The following is a 20,668-nucleotide window of genomic DNA, read 5'->3' as shown; positions in this document are numbered from 1 at the left end:
ATGCTGGCAGACCACCTAAGCAAAGGAGAAAAGCTGCTCATGAAGCAAAAAAAGGAAAGAGGCATAAGAATAAGAAATGCAGCCTATGCAAAGAACTAGGCCACAATGCAGTGACATGCAAGGCAAAAAAGGCATCATCAAAGAAGACAACACATGCAGCTTCCTCTTCACAGCAAGGCAACACTAGGGGGAAGAGAAAGGCTGCTACTTAGCATTGTTTAGTGTCATTTTTTTTGGTAAACATTGTTTATTGTCAAGTTGTTTTTGAACAAAATGTTAACTACTTGGTTTGTATGACACTTTTTTTGTTTATCATAATTCCAACGGGTATATTTTAAAAAAAATTGGTATTTGATGCAATTAAAAAAAGTAAATGGTATATGATGAATTATTAATTTACCACAAACGGCACACTAACGGCAGTTGTCATTGATGGTATTCTGTGCGAACGGACGAAAACTCAATGGTATATGGTGAATTAGAACATTTTGTGTGGTATATGGTGAATTTCGAAGAAACTCAGTGGTATATCATGAAATATCCGATATATATATATATATATATATATATATATATATATATATATATATATATATATATATATATATATATGTATATGTATATATATATATATATATATATATATGTATATGTATATATATATATATGTATATATATATATATATATATATATATATATATATATATATATATATATACATATATATATATATATATATATATACATATATATATATATATATATATATACATATATATATATATATATATATATACATATATATATATATATATATATATATATATACATATATATATATATATATATATATATATATATATACATATATATATATATATATATATATATATATATATATATGTATATATATATATATATATATATATATATATATATATATATATATATATATATATATATATATATATATATATATATATATATATATATATTATGGTTTTTATAGCCTGTTTGGTAAGTGGTATTAAACAGTGGTAATGGGAATGCAAATTAGTGTAATTTTTATTGAAAAATCTTTTGCTACCTTGATGGTCATGCTTGTTCAACTTCTATCATCTCATTTTCTTCATAAATTCAATGCATTACTACTGGGAGAGGTGATATTAGCCTATTAAGTGGTAATGAAAATTTGTAAATATTTTTTTTTATCAAAGTTCATTCATCATGGCCATGACATGAAACTTTTGATAAAATTTTACACTAAATCATTCTCATTATCACCATTTAGTACCACTAACCAAACGGGCCATTAGTAATTTTTACATTTCGGTTTATCACACTATCCAATGCACAATTTCAATTTTTAATATCTTTAATTTCATGTAAAAAAATCTCGAAAGTTAATATCATGATATATGCATTAACACGAATAAAATAAGATTATACTTGACTATGTTTTACATCATACATAGAGAAGTATATGCCAAATAAAATCAATTCATGAACAATAGTTGCTAGAGTGACTATAACAACTATTCCCTCATATTCACTGAAAATTAGACATTTACTTTTTGATACTATTTACTCTTAGTTGATATTTTATTTTTAATCTATAAATAAAATGATAGTCATTTGAGATTTTGTTTGATTCATTTTAAAGTAAAGGTTATTAATATTCACTTTTTATAATACTTCGTTATGTATAATAAAAGATATTAAGTATTAAATAAATATATTTAATAGCGTAAAAAAGTAAATATCTCACCTTAGGAGGAAATAGTAAAATTCAGAGGAAGTATATCACATTAAAAACCCTTCAACTTAATATAAAACAATTCAAGGGTGTTTCACACAAGAGAATAAAAATTGTAAGATTTTAATACAAGACTTTTAATCTCAACTCAAATAATCTCTTCCCCAACACATTTTTTTATGGACTTTTTTTTTTTTTAAAAACTATTCCTTGTTTGTTGTTTCCATTCCACTTAAACAAATAAAGAATTTGATTTTATTTATTTATTTTTTATTTTTTTATTTTAAAGTTCCAATTCTTCCTTAGAAAAGAAATCGTGTATAATCAATGAAAATCCTTGAGTAAGAGTTCAATTTCACCAAACTTCAACAGGATACCACTGTCTCTAGCTTCAATTCTCTGTGTGTGTTTGTTCTCTTATCAGATCTTCAATTCTCCATCTCCTTCTCAATCAGCAAACCGAAGCTGGAGCAGTTGAAGACAATTGGTAGGGAGCTCGCAATGGGCTCCCAAGGAGGATTCGGACAATCTAAAGAATTCCTAGATCTCGTCAAATCAATCGGTGAGGCTCGATCTAGGTCCGAAGAAGATCGAATCGTTCTTCACGAAATCGAAACCCTAAAACGCCGAATTATCGAACCTGATATTCCTAAAAGGAAGATGAAAGAGTTCATAATTCGCCTTGTTTATGTTGAAATGCTTGGTCATGATGCTTCTTTTGGGTACATTCATGCTGTTAAAATGACCCATGATGATAATATCCTCCTTAAGCGTACTGGGTACTTAGCTGTTACACTTTTTCTCAATGAAGATCATGATCTTATCATTCTCATCGTTAATACTATCCAGAAAGACTTGAAATCTGATAATTATCTTGTTGTTTCTGCTGCTTTGAATGCTGTTTGTCGATTGATCAATGAGGAAACTATTCCTGCTGTTTTGCCCCAAGTTGTTGACTTACTTAATCATCCCAAAGAGGCTGTAAAGAAGAAGGCTGTTATGGCTTTACACCGCTTTTTCCAGCAATCTTCTTCTTCTGTTTCTCATCTCGTCTCCAATTTTCGCAAGGTTTGAGATTCTTATTGTTTATTTTATTGGGGTTTTGTTTCTGCATTGTGTGAGTTATAGAATTTTACTTTTAGGGTTTTAGTTACCATGTTTTATGGATAATTCAATTGGGTCAATAAATTTTTATGTTAAGACCTTTTGCATGATTTAATAATCTGATATTGTGAGTGTTCAATGCTCATGGATGAGATTATAATGTACATAATATGCTATCCCTGGTTCTAGTTTTATGTCTGTTCGATTTTATGATCTTTAATTTGTTTATAGCTTTTGGTTTACATGCCCCCTCCCTCTGAAGTTTTGGGATGTTATGTTGATTAAAGGAATGTATGCATTGAGGTGCTCTTGAAGTGTTTAAAGTTAGTTGTGCTTTTCGAAGGATCGACACTCTGTGTTGGTGCTTATGTTACATTTTCTTACCATTTGATAGCCTTTTCGTGCAATAACAAGTGGCTTTTTATTTTTTTTTGATTTCTTTTCTGCAGAAGCTTTCTGATAATGATCCCTCAGTCATGGGTGCCGCACTTTGTCCTTTATTTGATCTGATTACAATAGATGCTAATTCCTATAAAGATTTAGTTGGGAGCTTTGTTAGTATTTTAAAACAAGTAGCAGAAAGAAGATTGCCGAAAAGCTATGATTATCATCAGATGCCTGCTCCGTTCATTCAGGTATGACCCTTATCAAACTTTAGGCCAAGTTGTTACAAATAGAAATTTTAGCTTGAACAAAAGAGTGAGTTCTACCTTTATTTGATTTTACCAATTCTGGAGTGTGAGCACTAGTTTCAAGAAGTTTAGGTGCAACAATGGCCACAGCCTCATATTGTGCTCTTTCAGAAGTTACTACTTGTATGATGTGATGGAATCATGGAACACATGGTAAATATTTGGAGTGACCAAATATTAATCATTTCAAAAGTGAGTTCGAAGATCTTTGGCAATTTTGATTTAAGCTAGGATTTCTTGGTTCTTTGAGATTATGTAGACTTAGGCATTTAGTATATAGGATAGAGGATTGGAATTTGTTTTATGTAGTAGCTAGCCTCATTCCCATTCCTTTTGTTTTATCAAGTTTTTGCCTTTGTGATTCTTTGTCTAGACATGCATGTTCCTTTTTAAGAACGGGATTATAGAAGTCATTTGGAAGAGAGGGGCTATCTGGACTGCTTTTGTTGTCGAAATAGCGACCTTGTGCGATCTTTTGGAATTGTGTGATGTACGCTTTGGTTAAATTTCAGAACACCTTGTCATTGATGTATTTGGCCTCAACTTGATAGCATAGAATACTTCATGCTGATTGTAATTTTGTACAAGACTCATTAGTTATTTATATTTTCTTGTTGGAGAGGAGAAAAACAGCAATTTCATGTTGGTATTTTTGTTCAATGTTTTGGAATTTAGGATTTTACATTGTTGTAATGTTATTATTTTTTTTTTTTTTAAAATTATGAATCACATGTCTGATCTATATGTTTTGGCTTACAATTCATGGAAGGGAAGAGGGGGGGTGTTGATAAACTGGGTTACACTAATTTTGATCTTTTTGCATTTGTTTTGGGTATTCTATTAGTGTCTTGGATAAAGTATTACTTCTATTAAGGTTTTATCTATGTTCTCCTACGTTAGGTCGAAACATTCAAGTCATTATTTGCGTTGCAAATGGTTAAAAAAGCTGATAGGTGTATTCATTCACATAAGTTGATATGCTCTTAAATCTAAACTACTTCTGAGAATATTGCTTTGCATTTTGATATGGCTTTTGATCTCTCTTTGAATTTATTTTTCAACCTATGATACATGTCCGAGAATCAGGGGCTATGGCAGGTTCACGTTAGCATATTTAAAACTTTTTTGTTTTAAGGAAGCGCTTCTATGTTTTGTGCATTTAAGGTGCTTCATGGAGTACTATTCTCTCTTACTCTTATTTTAGTATGCAAGGTTTTGTAGGTCACCATATGAAAGTGGCGTACCACATGTGTGAATTGAGAAAATATTATTATGTTTTTGGGATAAGAGATGAAGGAAACAAGTAAGATCTTGGATAAGAGTCACATCGTGGTATGCCAGAGCTATTTTAGGAAAGTACGTAGAGTTATTAGATATTATGGAAGTACGTAGCATTAACATTCTTTGTATGCAAAAGATAAAATGAGTTGGTGAGAGTCCAAAAATTAAAAATAGAGAAGAAAATATGCAAATTGTGGTATTTAGGCCTCGACTGGATTTATGGTGTTAGGGGAATAACAATTAATAGGGAAAATTACTGACATTTATTAAAACTTGGAATGAGGAACTTTTTCACTAAAGTACTCTATTACTCCAATAGTGAGGGTACTATATTTACGTGATAAAGTATAAAACTCTTTTTGTATTCTCTATCCCTTACTTACCTTCGTAATACTTATCCTTCAGGACCTTCACTTAGCTTCTTCTCTCTCTTCTATCAAATGACTGCTACTCATTTTCTATCTCATTTGAAAATGTCTACAGAGGTTTCACATAAAAATGAGTCTTTTAAATTTCGCACAAGCATATAATTTGTTGATACTTATTAAGTGAAATCATTTGGTAACTTTACTAACTTATAGAAGTTGCTGTAATGTTAGCCAAATGGGTAACATCTTGAATTGGAGAATAGATAGGGATGCTGCCTAAATGCACAGTCATTTGGGTGGAAATGTGTAGCCACCCAACACAAAATCTTAGTCCTCAATTTTCATATGCAATCAAACTCAAGCAAGAATAAAATCTAAGACAAAGAATCAACTGGTGGAATCTAAAAGAAGGGATTAGGGAATGCTAACCGTTTTTGTGGTAGGTTTGTTGAAGAATTGTTCTTGGAGAAGCAAAGGGAGTATGATAGTGAAAAGTAAAGATCACAATAAAGAAAATCAAGGAATATTATTAGATTTACTAGCTAAGCTAGGCTTCGATATTTTTTTATTATTGCTAATAAACTATGGTCAAAGTGAAGTAAGTGAATAGTGCCAAAGTCAAATCAATATTAATTGGAGTGATTTAGTTCTCTAGCTTTACTAGCTAAGCTAGGCTTTGATTGATATTTATAAGCCATTGAGAAGCCCGACTTAATCTACCTGCTATCCCTTGGCATAAACTGGGTTTGGCTTGCTTGCTTTTGACATTTACATCATCTATTTTTCTATTTTCTATTTTTAGGTGCTTTAGACTTCATTTAAAATTGTAGTATGTGTCATAATTGGGCCACAAGCCAATTGAAGCCTCATCCCCACGAGTTTTAATTTTAATTTTAACTTTTGTTTATACTTTAATTATACAGATTAAGTTGCTCAAAATTTTGGCATTACTGGGTAGTGGTGATAAGCACGCGAGTGAACAAATGTATACAGTTCTGGGTGACTTAATTAGGAAGGCAGATGCTTCTAGCAACATAGGAAATGCTGTCCTTTATGAATGTGTGTGCTGTGCATCAGCTATACATCCCAGTGCTAAATTATTGGAAGCTGCAGCAGACGCAATATCAAAGTTTCTGAAGGTATTATTCTAATATGATAAGAAATTTATTCTTGTATGCATCTTGTATTACATGATCTCTTGAAACTCTCTATCTAATGAACAGAGTGATAGTCATAATCTGAAATACATGGGCATTGATGCCCTTGGTCGATTGATCAAGCTAAGCCCAGACGTTGCAGAACAACATCAACTGGCAGTGATTGATTGTTTGGAGGTGAGAATTTACAAAGTGATGTCATTTTCTTGTTGAAGAGTTTTTTGTCCGTTTTCTGATTTAAATATAATCATGAAATGAATCGGATTCTTAAATTTCTGTGTTTAGAGCAGAGCTATTTAATGTATCTGAAAGACTGAAATCTTTTTATTCTGATAGATAAAAGCTACTATGACTTGTCCTGGTGAAGGCTAAATTGATGATTTATGGATTTTCGGATTAATTCAAAAGGTTTTATTTTGTGGTGCTTTGAATCATGATTAAGCAAATAACATATTTACTGGTAAAAACAATCGACTCTAGACAAAATAACCTTAAACAAATAGACTATGGATTATGATGCCCTTGCTTTCCAAAAGGACCACAAGGCTTTTAAAGTGTCCACAACGGAAGGTTCACATAAGATCCAAAGGGTGAATCTTCATTTTCAGTTGTTCATAGTGAAATCCAAAGTCAGAGAACCCATGTGTTTATCTATTTAAGTGTCCGCCTCACTGAATTCAAATTTCAACCATAAATTTAGTCATGAGAATTGATGCTTTTTGTACTTTTTGTGATGCTACATTCTTTCCTAACACATGTAAATTATTTGTCTTCAAGGCCAAAGCTGGTTTGGTCCTGTCTATAGGCATTGTTCTAATCTGAACACTTACAGGAAAAGAAAGGGCTGACATAGGTATAATTCAAATCAAAGTTGAAACCCACTTCTTTTTTTTTTTTTTTTTTTTTTTTTTTTTTTTTTTTAATGTTGTTAGATGCTTAATACTCTAGTTTTGAAAGGTGTGAGGAGCCCTTAGGCGCTAAGGGCTCGAGGCTCTACGTGCCTGATGAAGGTACTAGCCTTTGGATGAGGCATCCCCAAATATAGAATAATAAACTAAAAAACCTTGTTAAATACTCCAGACTACACGCATAAGAAGAGAAATGAAAAAGATAAGAGAAAGAAGAGCAAACACAGTGCTTGGGCCTTGGATCAAATGGCTTCTTGTAAGGCTAAGACCAAAAGGTGCTCTAAAACACCATGAGGCGCTTCTATTAGGCTCTACAAGGGGCTTTTAGGCATCCACCTTAAGGGATTGTCTCTATCAATCCTATATTCTTATCATGGTGCCACAACCACCCGCCCAAGGTGCTCGCCTTAGGTGCACTTAGGCGAGCTTTTTACAACTGAGCTAAATATGGATAACTATGTTAAATCCTTAATACCTACCAACACAACTTTTTTAATTTAATATTTTTATTTATAATACCTTATGTAGCTACTTTTAATGATGAGTTATTAGATAAAAATTGTCAAATTTAGATCAAAGCCATTGAGAGAATCTTCAATAAAATAGTTTGTGCTTCACCATCTTATTAAATCAGCAATATAAGTCTAAGACAATCTAACCAAGGCTAAGATTCTTCCCCAATGCTTACCTCACATATTTTCTACTAACTTTATTTTAACATATTTATAATGCTTATGGTCCCAACTTGGTATTCACCAACTTTATTTCAGTGTATTTTTTTAATATTTTTGGTCTCCATATTTTTCCACTATAAATGCTATGGTCCTTCCATTTTCTCCATCAATTTAGTACTCAGTAAAATAATACTCCTATTCCTACTACCCTATCATTACCCCCATTTCAAAGATTCCCTTTTTTAATTCTTGTAGCCGTGAATATTCCTTGTTGGGAAAATCAATGGGGAACCGTGGGAGTGAATTTTTTTGGATTGAAACTGATGAATTGGCAATCTAGGTTTTTTAAAAGTACTCTTTATATGGGCCCAAGTGATAATTTTTCTAGATTCGCCTTGCAAGTGGGGTCAATCGACCCTTACATCAAGTTGCATCGGCCCCTGCTTCCATGGTTAATTTCTCTCTGCGCTCAATTGTGCTCTTTCTGGAAAATTTGGAACTTCTCAAGAGTTCAATGTCATTTTAACGTGACAAAGGTATGAGGCTCAATGTTCCCTCCGTCAAATTTTCTTCACCATGGTTTCAATGAGGGACATTTATAAAATTGAATATACAGTTCTAACCTTAAAATAAACGATAGTTTTATGAGAATAGAGTTATAAAAGTTACAGAGATTTAGGAGATTGGAGAGAAAGAAACAGTATGGGCCTGACTATCAGTGACACCGGAAAGGAAAGGGGTTTAGTATTTGATTCTTTCACACAGGCACAACATGGGTTGTTAAAAGTTTCTATTCTCCTTTGTTGCATTTTGGTTGCTTGTAGAAACTATCTATACTTCATCCTTTATTGGTTGTTTGGGATTCTTTCATCACTGTGACATTATGCATTTTATTTCAAAAAGAACCATCTTCTTTAGAATATTTTATCTATTTGATCCGCTTACTTGAAATTACAGGATCCAGATGATTCCCTCAAGCGAAAAACATTTGAACTACTGTACAAGATGACCAAGTCCTCTAATGTTGAAGTTATTGTAGATCGTATGATCGATTATATGATAAGTATTAATGATAATCATTACAAAACTGAAATTGCATCACGGTGTGTTGAACTGGCTGAGCAATTTGCCCCTAGTAATCAATGGTTTATTCAGGTACTCATCATTAATATAGGCCGTCCCTTTTATATTATTCAACTCTTAATGATCCTTACGATGGTGTTTTCTCTCTCCAGACAATGAACAAGGTATTTGAGCATGCAGGTGATCTGGTAAACATAAAGGTGGTGCACAATTTAATGCGTTTGATTGCGGAGGGATTTGGAGAGGAAGATGATACTGCTCATGGTCAGCTGAGATTATCTGCTGTATGTTCCTGGTGTTGCTTCTTTTGTGTTGATATTTTCTCTTGTAGCTTGTCTTTGCTATGAATTAAAAAGAATTTACCAAGCATGTCCTAAAAACAGTTTCTATGTTGGGGTGATTTCTCAGCGATGATATTGCTGTTTCATATCTGTAGCAAGTAGTTAAAGCTTAAGACTTGCAAAAATCAATCCAACTTTGGGCAAATTATCATTTAAAATTTTCTAGGTGGAGTTATATATATATTATTGCTGTTCTAGCTAAAGAGGACGATTTTAATTTGAGGTATAGCAATTAAACGGACAAACAGTATGTATAGGATTATGTTTGATATGGTTTTTAAAACCGAGAGATCTTACTGAATGTTTCATAACTCATTAGATGACTTTATAAATGCACAAAATTGCTTTTGCTTTTTGTTAAGCCTTGTATTTATAGAATTTTGTTTCAAATGGTTTATGAGTCATGTACGACTTTAGTTGATTAATTTTAAGTTTTATACGTTTGTTTGGGTTCGCAGGTCGAGTCATATTTGCAATTTATTGGTGAGCCAAAGCTGCCATCTACATTCCTACAAGTAAGCTTTCTATTTTATCAAGGTTCTACTCTAGCATATTTTTGTTGGGTCTTACATTTGTTATTTTTTCTTTTGGAGAAGGAGAAAGGCGAGAACTTACTATAAAAAAACGATATGTGCAGATTTGTGTCTATGTTATATCCTGCTTTTGTACTGCTACATTTGAGGCTCAAAGCAGGCATTGTTCTAAATTTTATTTAGTTGATTATAACCTTACAAATTTTAAAAGGAAAAGGATTCTATGGTACTTATAAGGTTCAAATATTAATTGATGGAGAAAACTCATATTGATGCGACATTGTTACTTGCATCTAGAGGTGTTCATTCGGTTGATCGCGTCGGTTTCGGACGGGTGTTATTCGGTTCGGTTGCATTTCGGATCGGTTATTTTTCGGCTGTGTGTTACAACGGGTCACACTCGGGTCGAGTCGGTTAGTCACGGTTCGGTTAGAGATCGGTTATTCAAGCTATCGGGTTAGCATCAGTTCGGTGTCGGTTGAAGTTCGTGTCGAGTGTCAATCGGTCTCGGGTTGTCATCAATTACTAATTGGTTCGGTTTTTTCGGGTACAGATCGGGCTCGAGCTTTATTTTTCGAGTAGTTATCGGTTACGGATAACTATTGATCGGGTCAATATCGAAATAAGTTAATAGTCAGGTTTTTAATTGATGTACGCTCATTTATTTACAAAAAATAATTACCGATTGTTTTATCAGATATAGCAGATAGGGGTGTCAAACAGGTCGGGTTGAGTCATTTTCAGGTTCGGATCATATATAAATGGGTCAATAAACCCTTAACCTGAAGCTGACCCATTTAATTAATGGGTCAAAAATTAAAACCCCGACCTGATCTGTAGCAGATGGGATCAACCTGCTAATGACCCATTTAACCAACTTTTTTTTAGGTCATTAGATTCATATATTTCAAGTCATTTGACCCATTTAACCTTAATTAAAGGCTTCCTCCAAAAATAAACGTATGCCACTTATTGCAGCGAGCACACATTATTCTTTAGTAAAAGGCGAAAGAATAGTTCGCTTTGTGCTCACGGCGTGGCTGCGTAAGTTGGTATGAGATCCGTGTAAGTGATTTAAAGGATTTTTCTTTTATTAGTATCTTTCATAGCCGATGTGGGACAACTTCCTTTGTTATTGAAAGTCATCTTCAGCTGACAAATCCCTTAGCCGATGTGGGACAACTTCCTTTCTTATTGAAAGTCATCTTCAGCTGACAAATCCCTCAATACATGGTATTTGGTATTATCTTAGTTTTACGAAGTATTTGGCAAATGTTGATCCGTCTTAAATTTAATAAATGGGTTAAACAGGTTTTTTTCGGGTTTAAATATTCAACCTGAACCTAACCCATTTAATAAACAGATCAGGTCGGGTTGATCCATTTAATTAATTGGGTCAAAAATCTAAACCCAAACCCGCTAATTTCGAGTCGGTTTCAGATCAGGTTAGCAGGTCGGGTTAGCTTTTGCCAGCCCTAATAGGCAGATCAATTTATTTCAATTAGTTTATATATATATATATATGTATATATATATTCTGTATGCAATCTCTTCTGTATAGAACTTGTGTTCTTCCTTCCGTATTATTAGAAAACTGAAGTTGGACTTAATTTGCTAAAATTAGGTGAAAATTTGATTCGGATTTATAACAGTTCGATTTACAATCGGTTCAAGTTTGTATCAGTTCGGGTTAAAAACAGTTCGATTAATAATCGATCGGGTTTGTATCAGTTTGGGTTAAAAACAGTTCGATCTTAATCGGTTTTAGTCAGGTTACATTCGGTGACGTGCATAATTCGGGTCGGATTTGACTCGGGTCGATCACTGTTCAGTTCGGGTAACATCGGTTAAGGTTTATATGTCGGTTATAAAATTCGGTTGCAGTTCGAGTTCGATTTTTCCCTTTTCGGTTATCAAACGGTTCGAGTGAAGTATCGGTTCGGGTAATTGCGGTTCGGTAAACCTAAAAAACTTACATTTTTCGGGTCGGATAATTTTCGATTCCGGGTCGGGTTTGTTTTGAACAGCTCTACTTGCATCCCTGGTCATTTGATTTCCCTTAGAATCGTTATCAACCCTCGATCATCCGTAACATCACTTCATTCCTTTTTAGAGTTTGTTGTATTGATGATTCTTTGACAGGTTATTTGCTGGGTATTGGGGGAGTATGGAACCACTTATGGGAAGTATTCTGCTTCATATATTACCGGCAAGCTTTGTGATGTAGCAGAAGCCTATTCAACTGATGACACAGTGAAGGTACTAGTAAAGTTGGTCTGTTAGTCTCCCTTTTTTTTCATTCGCAAAAACTTCTGTGATTATGGTTCATCATTCTTTCCACTGCATTAAAAAATGTGTATCCATTGATTATTATTGGAATTGGATTCACTTTGGTTCGTGGGGGTGGGAGCGAATACTCAGAATGCTACCGATAGGGATTTTGCAATGGTTAGTATGGAATAGATAAATTCACTAAGGTTAGTTTCTAAAAATATTATAAAACTAAACTGATGAAACTTTATAAATAAAAATTGTGTGGAATCTTGAGTAGGAAACACTTTTTAAAATATATAGAAAAAAGAATGGTCAGTTTTGGATTCTTGTGTAGGAAAATCCTCTAAAAAATAAGATAAGAAAGTGGAATTAGATTTAGACCGTTGAGGACTCTAAAAATAGAATTAATAAAGCTGTTAAAATGACAATACATTATCACATGGTGTTGAAAACATGATACAATCGAAGTCTCAAAGGTCTTTCTCTCTCTACTCTTGTGTGCTTATTTTCTCTCTTCTCTCTCATCTTATTTTCTCCCTTTGCACGTACCGACATTTGTTTAGGAATCCAGATTTTTAAGAATTCAGATTTTTAGCTCAAAAGGGTTGTTTTATTTTGAAATCACGTCTTTTATGTTTTGACAGAAACTTATACTACATTTGCATAAACCCAACACAGAACCAGGTGGTCTCTTAGGGAACTTGCAGAAATTTAGTTTTTTAGCTGATAAGATAAAAGAGCATTGGTTCCTTTTAGATATGAGATTTTTTATTAGTAATCCTAGGTCGAAAACTAATGACTTCCATACGTACTGTAATTTGGTTGTTTTTGGATCAACTGTACTTATGGTTGAACACATCAAATTGGAATGCAGCCAACATGAAATTGAATAAAAAGGAAGCTTCCTTTTATTCTAGAGTGCATATGATATTTGTTCAAAATCAAAAATTCTCTTTGTTACAACTTATTGCATTCAAGTCTTGCTCGTTTTACTCAATTTTTCCCATTATGTTCTTAACACTAAATGTTTCAGGCATTCCTAAATGTTCTTTTACATTTTCTTTTGACCTTTTTCCTATCCATATACTCACAACTTTCTCTCACCTTTGCCTTTTGCCAACCACTTTCCCCAAAAGTACTTAGGTATATGCTTATGAATATTATGGTATGGAGAGCAATAAGTTTCCATGTGGACGATCCATGTGCAATTCTTATTTATGTGAGGCTGCATATGGTTTTTGTTATCAAGGATTAATCGGAAACAACCTCTTTGTTTTAGTAAGATTAAGATTTGCATACTCCTAATCCTTCAAACCCCGTCTTGGTGGGAATCTAGTTGGGATATACATAATGGCTTTGGGCAATAGAATGTTATCTATTTACAGAGGTGTAGTTGACGAAATGATGAGCTCTGTTGTTGAGAAATGAATCGATGATTTTATTGCTGGAGCCTTTTAAAAAACTTGCTTATAAACAACTTTTAGATTTTTTTAGATCTTTTAATGGAAAAGTCAATACTTGAGCATGTTGAACCACTTTTAACCTGGATTCTCCTTTGTTTTTTCTGGTTCCTTAACCCAATATAAGGGAATGACCAACTAGAGAGAAACAAAGAGAGTACAAAAAGAACAGCGTAAATAAAAACTTGGCCATTTGGGGTTCTATTTTACCTGAAATCATCAAATAATATCTTATTCACGTGAAGCAGCTACCTGGGAAAGTCATTGCTATTGGCAAGGGGGAGTTCAGATGGTGTTTAAAAACTTGGTTATAATATTGAAAGGGTGAATATGGAAGAAAAATGGAAAGGGAACGAAAATGCAGAGGTAACATAGGAACGTGAAAGAAGGCGAGAGACAGGGTAGACTTGTGAGCTTCACAGGAGTTGGTGTGTAGAGTAGATCAACATGTTTGAGTTTTGACCTCTTGTGATGACTTGGGTCAAATAGTCCAAGGGCATTATTGACATTTCACATTTAAGTAGTCTTTATGTTTTGTAATTAGATTAGTTGTTATTTTTTAGTAGTCTCTTGGGGCTTAGGCTATATATAGAGCCACCCTTGTAATAATTGATTAGCTTTTGGAATAATAAGAATAAGGAAGTGTCCATACTATCCAATTTCAGTAACGGGTCTGGCTGATCTATTACAATGGTATCAGAGCGGTACGATTTCGGTGACCGAATAGGCGACGGCATAATATGGGAGACAGATTATTGGAAATTACTGCAACAATATAATTAGTTGACAATAGCATTAGTCAAACAACTAAAAGAAGACACTGAAGATATGAAAGAAATGGTCAAGAATAAGTTTCAAGACTGCAAGAAACCTGTTCCTTGTATTGAAGAAAACACCATTTGTGAAGATTCAGGGTTTAGTGAAGAGATTGAAAGCAAAATAGAACTGAAGTTTAAAGAAAATATTAAGGATATATGTGAGGAACAAATAACAGTTCATGAAGAGAATTTGAAATACCAAGAAGAGTACCCCAAATGTGGAGGAAAAAGAAAAGATAAAAGTAAGCATAATGGGTAAGAATCGGTCACAGAAAAATAGAGAAAGAGGCAGGAAGAAAAGATAAGAGGTTTGGGATGTTCATGAAGAGAGGAAGTTAGGTCAAGTTGGTAGTGGTTTTGGGGCAGGTCCGGGTTGGCGGTGCCGGAACACAAGAAAGACATGGGTAGTGGCGACCACAGTGGTGGCCTGCGAGAAATCAGAGGAAAGGGCAAGAAAAAGATTAAGGTTTTTGGGGCAAGAGGAAACTAGAAGGAAGGGGAAGATTGGGGAAGTTGAATTAGGCTCCATGGTGGTGCAAGAGATGGCCGGATATTGGTGGGTGGTTGCCGGAGAGGGGCCGACAGTGGGGGAAATGGGCTGAGACCAAAGGGAGCAGTGAAGTAAGAAAATCGCGATGGAAAAGGGAGGAGAAGGAGTCGACATCAATGGGGGACGACTCTCTGGCAAGTGGCGGCAACGCTGGGAACAGAAGCGGCTTGCCGGAAAATTCTGGGCGAAGGTCGGACAAATGGCCGGCAAGGGAGAAGTTGACAGACAAAAGGGAGCAAATAAGAAAGAAAAATATGCAAGACCAAGGGAGAAAGCTGGATGACGGACCATGTATGTTGACCGGCGAGGAGGTTATTATCACCGGAACCATGGGGTGGTTCACCGGTGTGAAGAGCAGCAACACTGTGAAATGGTGGCGGGTGGCCAGCGGAAAGAAGCAGTCAATTGTCGCCATATTATGTGGGATGGCTGAGCTTGAAGGAGAGAAAAAGGGAAGCATGAAGGAACATGGGTTTTTAGTAAGGAAAGAGAAAAAGTGGAAAATGATGAAGGTTCTGTACAATCTACCGGGAAGGAGAAAGGTACCACTAGGGTTGAATTTGGAATCTGATGATGACATCATCGCTGACATCAGCACCCCAGAAGCTACCAGACCTGAATTGAGTTGCTGGGACCAGGATGCTCTTTTTATTTTCATTTGGAAAATAACCCAAGACATCTTAAGCCCAAGAATTTTAAAGACTTTCAACCCATGTAAAAGTATTCTCGATCCATTTCTTTTCAATCCACTCACTCCTTTAACCTATCTCTTCAAAACCGTCAATCTTAAAATGGTGAAAGGCTCACATTCAAAGACCACCTATTGGACACACAGGGCTAATTTTTATCCTCCTTGAGGGCAAGGTAGAACTTGAGGTGGTCGGTAATGTGATGACTTGGGTCAAAGAGTCCAAGGGCATTATCGATATTTCACATTTAAGTAGTCTTTATGTTTTGTAAATAGATTAGTTGCCATTTTTTTAGTAGTCTCTTGGGGCTTAGGCTATATATAGAGCCATTCTTGTAATAATTGATTAGCTTTTGGAATAATAAGAATAAGGAAGTGTCCTTTTGGAGTTAGTGGGCAGACTCGAAGTGTCCATACTATCCAATTTCGGTAACGGGTCCGGCTGATCTATTACACCTCTCCACCTTAAACCTGGTTTGCACAAAAAATGAAAAAAATATAAAAGGTCTTTACATGTTATTTTTTTAAATGGGTGTCAATACTTTTTAAAAAATTACTGGAGGTGCCCTTTTGACAAAAAAAATCTTATATTTAATTTACAAAACCATTTAAAGTAACTGCATGGAGTTCATATGGTGGGATAGAGGTATGAGATATGATTGCTGGATATTATGGAATTCGTGGGAGAGCTTCTCTATGGGCATCATGTATTTTCAATGTTTGTGTGATGTTTTATGTCGTTCCTAGAACACAGGTAGCATTATAACCTGTATGAGTGTATTCAAGGCTTTGTCTATGTTTCCGGAATCTCATCAACACCGCAATTATGAGCTTTACTTTGTTGGTTAAAACCTAGGATACCTATTCCTTAATTGTGAAGCCTTTTTGTAATTACACCGCCTGCCGGTTTCTAGATTTCTTTTGTTTTATGTGTTTGAATCTAAAGGCATGCAGAAAAATTCTGATGCATATTTATAGAGGTAGTGTAACTGAATTTTTGGTAGTCACTGGAATTAGCGAACTAGGATTAATTATATTGCATCAAATTTGGTTAACAAGGGAGTTTCTTTCAAACAATCTAATTTCAAGTGTCTTTAGTGTCGTATATTATGTAACTGTTGTGACACTCAACAATCTGCTCCACCAAGGGGCTAGGTAAATGAGTTTTTTTGTTTTCAATCCAATTTTAATTGTTGAAGTGTCTTACATCTGATCCAAATGCATAACGACACCCCTTTCCAAGTAGTTCAGACTTTTTTGCTTGGTTGATAGTGAATGATGCTATCTAAAAATTCCATGCGGTATGCAAATAATTTTAGTAGTTTTAACTACCTCAGTTTATTTATTACTTATGCCTTTTCATTTCTTTTTGAAGGCCTATGCACTTACAGCTCTTATGAAGATATATGCATTTGAGAAAGCAGCAGGGAGAAAAGTGGACATGCTTCCCGAGGTAATGCGATTAAATTCAAACTTTAAGTTGTTAGCCTGAATTTTTTTATGTAGATATTTTAATCATCCATTACTTTAGTCCCTTAGTCTTGAACATAATATCCTTCCTGTATGACCTTCTATGACTAATGCACACCCTGGTTCTCAAAATAAGCGTATTATTTCCAGTTTTTTATTAGTCCATGCTATAGTACTGCAAAAGTTCAAATGTCCAGGAAGGTGATATTATGTGATGTGATTTGCATGTGAACCGACTTTGAAGATTGTGGGAGTAGATATGATATTGGGAATACTAAATGGAGAAAGGTTGACCAAAAGTGGGAAAAATAAGGGCAGAATAGAAATAAAATGTAGATCAAAAATAGAAATATTTCAAAGTGGAAAACCAAAAATAAAATGTGTGAAAATGGAAAGGTGGAAAAACAAAAAATGGAGGTAAAAGTTGACTTGGCACGTGCTTAAGAATAGTGATTGAATTTAAATTGTATGAACTTGTTATTGGAGTTCGATGTAGTGAAAAAAAAACGTGTCTTCTAAAAGAGAAAGATGGCTCATTTGGTGGAGAGGAAAAAGGAGAGATAATATTCAATGCGTTGAGCCGTTGAATTTTTCAATGAAGAAAGAGGATGTTTTTTTTTTTTTTTTTTTTTTTTTTTTTTTTTTTTTTGCATATCCAGGTTTCATACTTTGTAAGTTGAATATGAATGATACAGTGAGTTTTTGAATTCTTCTGTGTTGATCTTAACTGTTTGATAAGTAAATTTACAAAAAAGTTTCTCATTCAATTCTTTGTTATTTGCGACAGAGACATGTTTTGGTGTATGGAGGTAGAATTTTCCTCTATAAGATCTAAAGGTTTCGTTCATTGAATTCAAACTTTGACCTGTAGCTGTTCTTATTTCTCACTTGTAATACTTTTGCAAGTATGAAGTATTTATACAGCTCTTACCCCTTAGGTTATGCTTTTAGTGATGTAGGAATTCGGATATTATTTTGGATTCAGCATGACAGCAATGTCCAGATGCACAATGAACTGAAAAGCAAAAAGCCATATCTGCATGGCTGGTTCAACTGTAGATCCTAAAATATAATGTGTCGCTTACTATCACTTTTAATCACGAGATTTGTGTGTCATGCATTCATGCTTCTGGAGGCCAAATCTGGATTGTTCTGTTGAAAGTGAAAACTTCACTAGTTTAGTTCTGCTTTGCATATATTGTGGTATTTTTATATCTGAAGGTGGATTGTGAAGAACGCTAACTCTACTTTCGGAACCTGTTTGCCTTCCTCTCAGTGTCAGTCACTGATAGAAGAATTGTCAGCCTCCCATTCAACAGATTTGCAGCAGCGTGCATATGAACTGCAAGCTGTTATTGGTTTGGATTCTCAAGCTGTTGAAAGTATACTACCGTTTGATGCAAGTTGTGAGGACATTGAGGTCATGTGCTCTTACTCTCTACTCTTGAGTCTTCCATTATATATATATATATATATATATATATATATATATATATATATATATATATATATATATATTTATATATATGCATGTATGTATTACGTGTGTAAGTATATAAATCATTTATTTTCTTATAACCTTTCTTTTTTGTATGGTTTGTCCGCATTCTCCATTATGAGTATGGTTTGCTGTTCCATCCCTCCTTAGACCCCAATTATAGTTTTTATGAGCGGGATACATTGGGAATGATGACGATGATACTTTCTTTTTTGTGACTGGTATAACAGATACAAGCACTTTCTACGTCACGTATAAATTTTCATCTCGTGTCATCTATAGTAAATCATCTGTATTCTGGAATTAGGTTCCGAATAACTTGTTTAGAGTGTGAAAAGGTATAATACGGTCAAGCAGGTTTCTTGACCATTATTTTGGATATGATTAATGAATCTTGGGGTGTTGGGAAGAATAATAAGACACTTTAAAGTTTTAAAAAATGTTAGAACTATTCTATGTACATTTTGAAAAAATACTGTAGGTAATCATCCTATAATTTTAATTATAATAAAAGGCACACTATAAAATACATGATAGGAAATATAGAAAATACATGATAATTGCACTTAATAAATAGTATAATAGAATGTCGCTTTCTTCTTCCCTTCTATGAGTGCTTCTCTAATTTTCGTCCTCCATTACAGCATCTTTGAGCTACAGCCCAATCTAGAAAATAAATTAAAATCAAAAATAAACTAAATCACATACATTTGATACATATGTTGGTCAAACAAAGTAACAAACAAAAGCTGTGTTTCGGGATCGAAAGGGGTACTTGATTACTTCTCTGGGGTTAGAGAGAATGTGAGACCACAACCAAAGTTTCAAATTAAAATGGAAAGTGTGTCAAACGGAGGGAGTACGTAGTATGCTTTTATTTATCTGTATGACTCTACATCAAATTTTCATCTCTTACATTCTCAAGTTTTCTCATCTCTATGGTGTTGTCAGTACATCATGTATTTATTATCTGTTAGTTAACTTGCAGGCTGACAAAAACCTCTCATTCCTCAATGGCTATGTGCAACAAGCTATTGAAAATGGAGCTCAACCTTACATCTCTGAGAATCAACGTTCTGGAATACATAGTATCAGCAACTTTTTAAGCCAAACTCAAAATGAGCCATCCTCTCATGGACTTAGGTTTGAAGCTTATGAGCGTCCGAAGCCTATAGAGCAGCCGAAGCCTACTCAGGCTTCACATTTGCCTTCAACAGAACTTGTCTCTGTGCCAGAGCCATCGTATACCAGAGAGATCCACCAGGTTGCATTGGTGAGACCATCAGGTGATTCTGGAGCCAATGAGATCAAGCTACGGCTTGATGGGGTCCAAAAGAAATGGGGAAAGCCAAATTATTCATCTACACCTACTTCAAGCTCTTCTCAGAATTTTAATGGTTTTTCACAACATGACACTGGTGCTGCCAGTGCCAGCTCAAAACCCCGGGATAGTTCCAGCAAAAAACAGCAAGTGGAAATTGATCCAGAGAAACAGAAACTTGCTGCTTCACTGTTTGGAGGTATTTCAAAAACAGAGAAAAGGCCTTCTGCAACCACCCATAAACCTACCAAAACATCTAGTCATGTCGAGAAATCCCTAGAAATGAAATCAGCAATAGTGATGACTTCACCAGAAATTCCTCCACCTGACTTGCTCGATTTTGGTGAACAAGATAACACAGCTAGCTCTTCATCCACAATTGATCCTTTTACACAGTTGGAAGGTCTTCTCGAGCAAAACCCAGGTGCATCTCCAAATAATTCTAGCTCCGTCATTTCTACCAAAGACTCTGATCTTATGTCTCTTTATGGTGATATTCCGACGAACACACAATCTGGTTTTGCTGATATTCTTAGCAGAGACGATAACCTTTTATCTGGGTCATCTAATGCCACCAATAAGAATAATCATGCCCTACAATCGCAAGAAAGCAAGGGCCCTAATCTGAAGGATGCATTGCAAAAGGATGCCTTGGTCAGGCAGATGGGTGTTACCCCGGCTAGCCAAAATC

The 20,668-nt window shown here is 34.5% G+C and overlaps 1 protein-coding gene and 1 non-coding gene across 2 annotated transcripts; one reads left to right on the top strand and one right to left on the bottom strand.

Moving 5' to 3' along the window:
- Positions 1-1,980: 1,980 nt before the first annotated feature.
- On the top strand, positions 1,981-20,664 carry LOC130803682 (AP-4 complex subunit epsilon-like; the record flags this gene model as incomplete). The annotated part of the gene is made up of 11 exons (XM_057667884.1): positions 1,981-2,825; positions 3,311-3,496; positions 6,126-6,341; positions 6,426-6,536; positions 8,899-9,096; positions 9,177-9,308; positions 9,824-9,880; positions 12,041-12,157; positions 17,064-17,141; positions 18,435-18,578; positions 19,645-20,664. Coding segments are annotated over exons 1-11 (2,826 nt in total), but the record flags the coding sequence as incomplete, so codon positions are not given.
- LOC130804907 (U5 spliceosomal RNA) lies at positions 10,825-10,940 on the bottom strand. The gene has a single exon (XR_009040087.1). It is a non-coding gene; the product is annotated as a U5 spliceosomal RNA (small nuclear RNA).
- Positions 20,665-20,668: the final 4 nt, after the last annotated feature.

Source organism: Amaranthus tricolor, chromosome 17 (genome assembly GCF_026212465.1).
Source record: "Amaranthus tricolor cultivar Red isolate AtriRed21 chromosome 17, ASM2621246v1, whole genome shotgun sequence".
Classification (NCBI taxonomy): Eukaryota; Viridiplantae; Streptophyta; class Magnoliopsida; order Caryophyllales; family Amaranthaceae; genus Amaranthus; species Amaranthus tricolor.
Note: the sequence above shows the minus strand (reverse complement) of the source record. Positions and strands in the feature narration are given on the sequence as shown.